At 42.7% G+C, this 10,551-nt stretch overlaps 1 protein-coding gene across 1 annotated transcript; it reads left to right on the top strand.

Annotated features, from left to right (window-relative positions):
* The first annotated feature begins 4,897 nt into the window (after nucleotides 1–4,897).
* Nucleotides 4,898–5,419, top strand: LOC147422653 (uncharacterized). The gene has a single exon (XM_086503641.1). The coding sequence runs from the start codon at nucleotides 4,898–4,900 to the stop codon at nucleotides 5,417–5,419; it is 522 nt and encodes a 173-aa protein (XP_086359767.1).
* The last annotated feature ends 5,132 nt before the right edge of the window (nucleotides 5,420–10,551 follow it).

Below are 10,551 nucleotides of genomic sequence, written 5' to 3'. Positions count from 1 at the left end.
ACTAGCCAAAAACCAAAATCACTCGTCGAAAACCAAAAATTTCACGCCAAAATATTCTTTTTTACCGGAATATTATGGCCAAGAAAGTGGTCGGAAAACGACCGCTCGGTTAGCCGGTGGCCAGCTTGACCGCTTGATAAACGATTTCCTAGAAATCAACAACATATTCTTGCTTGAAACCTTTGGCCACTAAACAAGCTTTGTAATTGTCAATCTTCTTCTTTACAAGGCAATGCTTTCCTACCTTTTGGAAATGGAACAAGCTCCCATGTTTTGTTCTTTGCAATACTGGACAACTCCCTCTTCATAGCATATTCCCATTGAACCTTATCATTGGCTAGCATAGCCTCTTTGTAACAAGAAGGCTCACCACTATCCACGCCTGAAACAAAACATTCTAGCAGATGTGAGACTCTTTGAGATCTTTGCAACTAATCAGAACTCGTACTAGCCTGTGTAGTAAGTGGCTCGGGAGCTGTTTGTACAGGAGGTGATACATAGTAAAATGTCACTTTTTGAAATGCAACCTCTTTCACTAGCTGTCTATGCATCTTAGTATCATTAAAGACAAAATCACTGTTACGGATCACTAATCAACTTTTAGAATCCCATAAACAATAGCCAAATTGACCATCTACACCTTAGCTAATAAAGATGCATTTTCTGGACCTAGGATCTAGCTTAAGATGCACCTCCTTGGGTACATGTGGATAAGCTTCACAACCAAATGTGCTAGTATTTCCATAAGACAATTTATGTCCTGACCATAACTCCAAATGTACACAAAACTACAATGAAGCCTGCGGTGATCTATTGATCAAGTACACGACTGTGTATAATGCTTTAGTCCAAAACACTTGCGGTAAATCCGCCTGTGATAGCATAAACATAATCCGTTGTTGGATGGTCCTATTCATTTGTTCTGCAATACCATTTTGTGCAGGGGTATAAGGAGCTATAAACTCACAATTAATTTCCCTACTTGAACAGAAGTATGTAAACTCTTTAGAGACATAGTCTCCACCATTGAGTGAGCACAAAGCTTTCAACTTATGTTCAGACTGAGTTTCAACACTAAATAAGAACTTCTTGAAGCAAGAAAAGGTCTCATTGTTAGACTTCATGGCGTGTAATGAAAATGTCCTATGAACTTTGAAAATAGCGGAATTAAGAGAGTTAGAGTGAGCATTTTTGTGAGATTACATAGAGGGTGAACTTAATTGATGGTAGCAACATAAACATAGTACTTAATTAACTTGGAATGAACAATACTTTTGCAAGAGAGAGAGAGTATTAGAGAACATGACATTAGTTGAGGACCGGATTTACTTGGAGCCGGGGTCCCCCCTCCAAAAGGCATTTGTATTATAGATTCTCCCATCAAGAGAGACTTGATACAATACAATCTTTGTGTTCCTTGTGACCTAGATGATGCAATGAAGATGGAAATCTTCATGCATCACAAGCATACCATAAACTTGGCAAAAAGGATTAACTATCCCAAGCCTCACTCTCAACACTTAATTAGTCAAGCATGTGTCTTTTATCATTCTTAAGCCATTTGGTTTGAATTGGATACTTGAAGCACCTAGTCAATCAAGCATGGAAACAATTGATACCTCTTTAGAGTTTATCTTTGAATTGAACACTTCAAGAACCCTAGTCATTTTAAGCATAAAAATCACCTCAAGCTTTGGGCAAGGTTCCCACAAACATTTTACGAACTTTAGTTAGCAAGCCAAAAAGCACCTCATGCTTGGGTAGGGTTTCCAGCTCAAGGTCCTTGCCTAAAGTCAAAGGATTTTTTAACACTAACTTTTGGAGGTCTTTCATGAAGCTAACCCTAAGGTCTTTAAGCTCCATTAGGTAGCATTGCACTTTAACATACTATCTCTCATTTGGACCCCTTTAACTTGGCCCTGTGTTGAGACAGATTCATAAGCACATATCTATATTCTAACCCTTGTTCCCGTTTATTCTCCCACATTAAATGACCAACTTAATATGAGAAAATCATGTGGGTTGGTTAGATATTAGATTTTATGACATGGCATAGACCCAAACATGCCGTGTTGCATCGTCAATGAATGTAACATAATAGGACGAACCACCATGGGATTTAGAAGGCATAGGCCCACATAAATCACTACGCACAAGCTCTAAGGGTTTTCTTTCTTTGTCAAAAGAATGTGTACGATGTGTTCGTGTTTGCTTTCCATATTGACAATGCTCACAAAGGGGAAAATAAAAAAAATGACAAAGACGGTAAGTAGCCCAAACGAGAGAGTGTCTCCATTTCTTTCTTTGACATATGTCCTAACCGGCTATGCCACAAAGCAACGGTTGGCAGCTCGGTTATAGAAATAACATTGTTTTTATCAGATACATAAAGAGGATGCGTTGTCCCTGCATGATGTGGGCATATTGGGGTCTAGTATTTTGATCATATCTCCTCAATCGTGGCTACAAATAGAAAAGTAAAAATAGAGATAAAAAATTCAGCTCATTGGCTACGACTCCCATTTTATATATACATTTTAATTCGGATTGGAACCTTGTGTAAAAAATTTATCAAAATAGGGATTCGTGGAAGATTCGTACTAAAAAAATGAGATAGAACGAATAGATGACTGTGTTTCTTTCCTACATTAGATTATTGATGTAACTTATAGTTTTATCCAAGAGAAACAAAGGGACAACTTCTAAAAAAATCAAAATCAATGCTTACAACAAAAAATATTGAAATAAAAATGTCAATAAACAAGAAAAACTTTCCTCCTTTTATTTTACAAAATTGTGTTAAAATAAATTACTTAATCACCTTTCAAATGTTAGCCATGAAACATGGTCAGACAAAGGCTGTGTACCATCGGACAAGAGCACGCATAGGCATCACCATGGCCACCTAATTGACGCACCACGTGTTGAGATAGTAAAGAGAATTTGTAAAAACTAGCTAGGAACCTCTTCCTCCGTTGACCGACCCAAAGAGAAGGATGTACTCGAGCGTTCAGGGGCAAGGGCCCTAGCATCGTGAACACTAGGTGTTAACCTGTCTCTCTAAAGGGGACCCTATGAGGGATTTGACACCAAAACCCGTAGGCTAAGCAAAGCCTTACCTCTAGAGTAACTCTTTGGGGACTTCTAATTTCCATTTTATGAGGCAAGAATCTCAAGGCATCAAGAAAGATGACTACTACTCGGTCCAACTTCAATTAGCTAGAATCTTTCCCAGATTTGGTTTTTGCACAATCTTTTCACTGTCAACCCATGCCCGTTCCCATGCATCCTATTACCCACACCCACCTAGGCCTACCTATGTTCTACCCTACGAACTCTCCTCTCATACACACACAAAAAATTCTAGCAGCCCTCAAATCATTGCTCTCACAACTTGCATGCATCCATTGCTGAAAAACGACAAAGAGAGAGAGAGAGAGAGAGAGAGAGAGAGAGAGAGAGAGAGAGAGAGAGAGAGAGAGAGAGAGAGAGAGTTTGCACCGGTCTTTTCGTCGTCAACCCATGTCATTGTTCCCACGCATCCTATCGCCTGCATCCACCTACCTGTGTTCTGCTCTGCGAACTCTGCCCTTGTACACACACAGAGAATCCTAGCAGCCCTCAACCCTCAATCCGTTGTTCTCATGACTCGCATGTATCCATTGCTAAAAAACAACAAACAACGAGCGAGAGAGAGAGAGAGAGAGAGAGAGAGAGAGAGAGAGAGAGAGAGAGAGAGAGAGAGAGAGAGAGACTCTCTTTCATTAGGAGGAATCTTCAACATTCCTCTCCACATTTATCTATTAGTAGCATCGCTGTGCACACCCATCTTGCACCTTGCTTCACACCCACTTGCGGGAGTCTTTACCTGTACTGGTTATGGCCATCGGCTCCAATGCCACAGAGAGAGGTAGCACACCTGTGCTCGTTATGGCAATGCCTCTACCCGTTGCATCCACCTCCGTCTACCCCTGTGCTGCGCTCCACCTCCAGCTTGTCCTCAAATGCCCCTACCCAACCTTGCAGAAAACGGCTTCCCCTCTTTTGCTGGTTGCAATACAGTTATGCAACCTGCCAAAAATATACATCTCTCTCTCTCTCTCTCTCTCTCTCTCTCTCTCTCTCTCTGCGTACTACATTCTCCCCTTTTTCCCTTGAAGGGATGGGAGATTCTATTAAACCAAGAGGATCTCTCCGGATTTGCAAGAAAATGAAATGGGTACCACCCTCGTTTTGCTACAATCCTTTTCACATGCATGCCTTGTGAAGATGTTGCTATGAAAGCTAACGATATGTTCAGATATAAAGTCTCCCAAATTTGTTCTTTGTTGATTCTTCCATTTTCCTTTTACATTTTCTATTAACCTTTTTGTTTTCCCCTCAACCCCTTTGCTTATGCTAACGGGTGTTCGTTGATGTTTGTGATAATTTATGGAATAGGATAGCCTTGCCACATCCAACTTCTAAAAGGCTACCGCAAGTGTTTATGTGTAACTAGTGATGTTGTACAAAGCACGAGAAAGAGATGTCAATCATTAGTCATCCAAAGGGCCCTTGCCTTTCGATGGACCCTTGGTAGGGCCCTCAGGACTAACTTACATGGGGTCTAAAGTGAAGGGCGAGCGGTGGGATCAAAGGCAGGGAAGTCGGGTGCGAAGGGAGAGGGGATCTCGGCGCTCCACGTCAGCATAAAAAGTAAATGCGGACAAAATTTGTAAACGCAGATAGGCCTGTTGATGTGGCATGGCTGGGTGGCGTGGCGGGGCTGAGCTGTCCGAATGGTGGCTGAGCTGGACAAGAAAATTGGATTTGCGTTGGGCGCGGGGCACATGATTGGGGGGAGGGGGAAGGTCTCCTTGGGCATGCAAAGGCATGCAAGAGGCTCTGCATGCAAAATATGAGGGAGCAGGTCTTGTCGGCACGATTGATGAGCGATTTCCAATGGGGTATTGCGCACAAGGAGGGCCCTGTGAGTCTGGCATATCCTTTTTGTGGAGGGGATAGGCGAGCAACAGGAAGTGTGGGGTGCTGGAGAAGCCCAATGGTGCCAACAAGGGATAAACCACAGCGTTCCGGCAGGAAAGGGGCCATGATCGGGCATGGTGTTGAGCAGGTATCCACGGTTGGGGAGGCTACAGGGGTGGCCACACCTCCAAAACCTATCCAAAGTAGCCCCTGTCTGAGAGCAAGGCAGATCATAGACCTGAACGCCAGCCCCATAGCCAGCCCTTTTGAAGAAGGCCAACCCCAAATTCCTGCTTCTACCAATCCACGACCTAGGAAGAAGTTGGAGAAGGCATTTGATTGGAATGAGGAGAAGGATGAGAAGATGCCAGCACAACCATGTCCTACCACAAAAAGGCAACAGAGGCTGCAGTTGCAAAAAGGGAAGGCAAACAGGTCCTTGATGAGGAGGTAGGTTACACCAAGTTGAAGGAGGGGTAGCCGAAAGCAGGCCAGCCCGGTGAATGCAAAGAAGATGACAAGGAGATTGAGGGTAGTAGCATGCAGATCATGTCTTCTGGGTTGATGCCATATGTGGAGGTGTTCTTGCCCGATGGGAAGCTTGCCCGGCAATGGCGTGCAAGTGATGAATGCCCTGGACGGTTTCGCTTTGAGTTGGTGAGGTGACGAATGGATAGGAATCTCAAGAGAGAACATGGCCTTGCCATACACATCCCAGTACGAAAGTCGGGTCGTGCTTCCCAGGCTGAATTGCCCTCAAGAGCCAAGGCACCAAGGTCGAGAGTAGAGAAAGTTGAATGTCAGAAGTTGGCAAAGAAGCGGTTTGAGGACAAAGAGAGGAAGTTCGCAATAAATGTATAAAAGGTTGAGGATCTTCATCGTCTTCAAGCAATTGAGAAATGGGACAAGCTCAGACCAGAGTTTAGAACCGTGCCAAAGGAGCAATTTTGTGGAGAATATTGTGAAGGAGTGCATGACTGCCTACCATGCATCAGCTCAATTGCGCCTTGCACGCATTCCAAAACGTATTGCTACCGGGCTAAGTGGGATATGCTGACTCGGCTAGCTGGTTAATTAATTGGTTAAGTGACTTCTTTCTTGCATGCCTATGTATGTTGTTTAGGTCCCTTGTATGTTTGAAGTTTTATCATGTTTGCATGGTTAAGTTCCTTGTTTACTTATGGTTGCTATGACAAGCGTTTAAGTCTCAAAGGTTAGGTAATTTCACAGCTTTTATGTTTTGAAGGGCAGCTTGTTAGCATGCTCAAAGTGTTTCTATGCTTATGAATGCTACAATTTAACTTACATTTCTTGTACCATTTGAAGCTCCATGAAGCATGTTAGCTGGTTGTAGCTTTCATGGCCACTAGGTCTTTCCTCGCGCTTGTTTGTTACTATGGGCCTGTTTTACCCACCCACTATTTTCCAAGTGTTGCTCCATTGCTTGCATTAGGAAAATTTTGGACTCAAAAATGGGCTTTGTAAGAATTGTTGATGTGGCATAGCTTTCAAAAAGTGGGGATCGGTAATTTTTTTTGCAAATAAGATCCAAACTTGTCGGAGGTTGGATATTTAGAATCTACTCTTCAAATGCTATCTATTGATATATAGCATGCATGTATCGGACATTGCCTTTATGTAGATCTAGAAAAAGGTGATTTTAGATTACCGTAATGGTAACAAAACCTGGCTGATTAAAAAAAAATGGCATAACTTTCATAGAAGTCATCCAAACTTTTCGGACCTTGGCTCTTTAGAATCCATTTTTCAAGAACTTTCCAATGATAGGTCATATCATGGGGTTCTAAGCAATATTTAGAGGGGTGTACCGGGTTGCTTTCTTTTGTACAACTTTGATGATGTGGCACTCTTAAAAGGCCCAAAAATGAGTTCAAAATTTTCCTAATGTGAGAATGTTTAAGTTCCTTGCATGTTTTGAAGATTCATGAAGCATGTGAGGAAGTTATAAGTTTCATGGCCATTGTCTTTCTTTGTAATTGGGAGTGCCATCCCACTTCTTCCGTAAAGTAGGTCCTATTTTCTCTCATCAATCACCCCTAAATTAGTGGCCAATTACCTTCCTACATTAGCTCCTACATTTCAGCCCTAGTTAGCTCTAGCTATCACGCACAATGAAATCCCCTTCATGTATATAAACAAGTCTTGTATCAATTCACCATGTTATTGTGCAATCGAGGTAATACATTCAATTGAGTACTCTTTTCTATTCATTGCGCACATTAGTCATTAGCTTAAATTGTTTTAGTGTTTGTTTTGGTTTTTCCTACATGGTATCAGAGCCCCTATTGGCTTAATAGCTCACTCAAGCTTGCAAGCAACTAGATCCTTAATCCTTAATCCCTCTTAGCAACATTCGTCTTGCTGCTTGCTCCTTCCAAGGCATACGAAAAATCCCTCTTAGCAACATTCATCTTGCTGCTTGCTCCTCTCATCCAAGGTATCCGAAACTTGACGGCATGGCAGAGATCTCTTCTACCCCTTCTCTTAAAGCTAGACATCAAACCAGAGACAAACTTAATTGTAACGACTATCAAGTATGAGGGTTGAAGATGGAGCTATGCGTCAAGGAGCTTCTACTATGGGATGTTGTCTTGACTCTAGGTCCAAGTCTTGTGTCAATGGAGTCTATATGATCATGCTCCATTGTGGAGATTGACGAGTGCCAATGGTGACGTCATTGAAGTCGGAAGAAGCTATACGGTCTTTCTTTCACAAGACATATGAGCATACCAACTTAGTTTCCTAAGATTCCTTGATCAAGAGATTGGTGAACACCAACATGCAAGAAGGACAAAGCACTACAAAGTGTATGGATGCTTGGCAGGTTCTTCTTGATGAGGTCATTATCTGGGGATTGGCCATCCCTAAGACATTACAAACCATTATTTTGAAGGTAGCCCTTCTATCCTCTTGGTAGGCATCATCACCACATAGTGTGGAACTACAAGTGCAACCCTTGGCGGCCAAAATACATCAAGGAGAAGCTCTCTGCGGTCAATCTATGGGAGCCCAACTAGTGGCACTTGCCACCAACTGCAAAGCCGGCCAAGCCTCACGGCAATACCTCCAAACACCAAGGCTCCTTCAACACCAGTACGCTCCCTCCCTATTACCATTCAAACTTAAATCATGGTGGTTGTTAGCGACAACATCATAGAGGTAAGAGATATCCTCATGCTTACTTTTAATGCAAATTTTGACACAAATATGGCCATCTAGAGAAAGATTGTCCTTAGAAAATGAGCAAGTAGATGAATTCTCTGAAGCTTCATCCACTAAAGGTTCAATGAATGCAACTTCAGCCCATACCCTCAAGCCCAAGATCATTATACTGAGCTCTCACACTATGATGGCAGTAGCCAGTCTCTCTTCTCATGCCGGCCTCATCCACCCATGCAACATATGTTGTGTGCCTCCATGGTTCAAGTATACTCTGTCCTTGTTTATCTATGTTTGTCATTGATTGTCCTACATCTTGGTTTACCAATCTTCACCCTTTTTGCCAAGGGGACCTCCATGACCATGAAACCTAGCACTTGATGGCCATGAATTTGAGGACTGACAACCCAAGAGGTCATTGGGGTGTACCTTGAAATCGGCGAGTTATGGTTCAAGTATACTTAGAGTTGTCCTTGTTCATTTATACTTGCCCTAGTTTACCAAGCGCCACCTTTTTTGCCACAAGGAACTTTGAGTTGTAGGTTTCACGGCAATCGGGTTGTGGGTTGAAATCAGCCAGTCACCACCAAGAATGAGCATTTGGCCTTTGGATAAGGGGCAACCTTCTTGATCTTAGAGTAGCAACGGTGAGACCGTGGACAACGTGGATCTCGAGGAGATCCGATGGCAAACAAAAAGTTGGTGGCGGGTGTCGTCCTTGATTCGAACCTAGACAGGAGCCGTGGCAGCCAATCCCCTAACCGGATTCACGTGTGCATTTCGTTGAAACATAGGTGTGTTTACATCTACTTATACAAACTCATACAAGTTTTGTAAACTCAGACATCCCCAGAGAGTAACCTCAAACAAGCATAAGTAGATGTAAACACACCTACGTTTCAACAAAATGCACATGCAATCCGGTTAGGGGACTGGCTGCCACGGCTCCCATCTGGGAGGGGACTAGCTCTCAATTTTTTGGGAAGTAAACTCATACAAGTTTTGTAAACTCGGACATCCCCAGACAGTAATCTCAGACAAGCATAAGTAGATGTAAACACACCTACGTTTCAACAAAATGCACACACGAATCCGGTTAGGGGACTGGCTGCCACGGCTCCTGTCTGGAGGGGACTAGCTCTCAATTTTTTACTTCCTCGAGATCCATGCCATCTGTCGTCGCCGTCGATCCCATGGCCCCATGCCGGTTTAGTCATGAGGGTCTTAAGGCTGGCCTTAGGCTCATTGAGGACACAATAGGAGAGGTGGTGCAAGTAAACCATGTTCACCTATACTTTGAGTTGCCATTGTTTATCGACACTCTTCCTCAATTGTCCTAGGTGCCAAGCTTGGCCCTTGTTTCGAAGTGACGCACAAAAATAAAAAATGCAAACCCTTACATGTGTCCGAGTTTACTTTTTAGGTTCAAGTTTACTTTTCAGCATTTTTGTTATGTCTGTGTTTTCGAGGCGCGGATTCCATTTGTCTATGTTTGGTATGCATGCAGAGGTGCATGATGAGAAAAATTTATATGCACGCCATAATAATAAAGAACAGGTGCATCCCGCAGGATGACTGATTTATTGCATTATGTTTATCAGGTTTTTGTTTGATTTTAATGCTGATTCCATTTAACTATGTCTGGTCTTGATGCAGAGGTGCATGATGAGGATTTTACATGCATGCCATAATAAAAAAGAACCCGTGCATCCCGCTATATGGTTTATCGAGTTTTTGTTTGGTTTTAGTGCATTGATGCAGCTTGTCTATGTCTAGTCTTGATGCACATGTGCATGACGAGGATTCTACATGTCCAATTTTTGTTTGGTTTTAATGCGTTGTTGAAGTTTGTCTATTTCTGGTCTTGTAGAAGCTGGACATCTTGCTTCATGACTGATCTAAAGCATTGTTTTTCTGGAGTTTGAGTTTTTTCTTAATGTGTTGACCCCATTCTTTTATTCTTGGTCTTGATGCAGAGGTGAGTGAAGGTGTTGCCACCCTGGCTGAATGTGATGATGGATGACATTGAGGAAGAAAAGGAACACAATGATATGCAAGGCGAGAAGGGGAATGAAACCAGTGAAGAAGAGCACAATTAGGATGCGTTTTGGGAAGATGAATTTGGTGATGATGAAATCCCAAATGAGCAGGTAGAGGACAATCTCCAAGGAGAGAAAAAGGAAGGAACCCCTGGTGATGATGAGATCCCAAATGAGCCAGGAGATGACAATCTCCAAGCAGAGAAAAAGGGAGATGACCTTGGTGATGATGAGATCCCAAATGAGCCAAGGGAGGACAATCTACAAAAAGAGAAAAAGGAAGTGGAGGGGTCAGGAACTTACTGCAGGGACTCATAATGGAACATCGGCAAAATCTGCCAATTCGGTCATCTACAAAGACAAGTGT

Source organism: Adiantum capillus-veneris, chromosome 27, assembly GCF_014529385.1.
Source record: "Adiantum capillus-veneris isolate H3 chromosome 27, ASM1452938v2, whole genome shotgun sequence".
NCBI classification, from domain to species: Eukaryota; Viridiplantae; Streptophyta; class Polypodiopsida; order Polypodiales; family Pteridaceae; genus Adiantum; species Adiantum capillus-veneris.
Note: the sequence above shows the minus strand (reverse complement) of the source record. Positions and strands in the feature narration are given on the sequence as shown.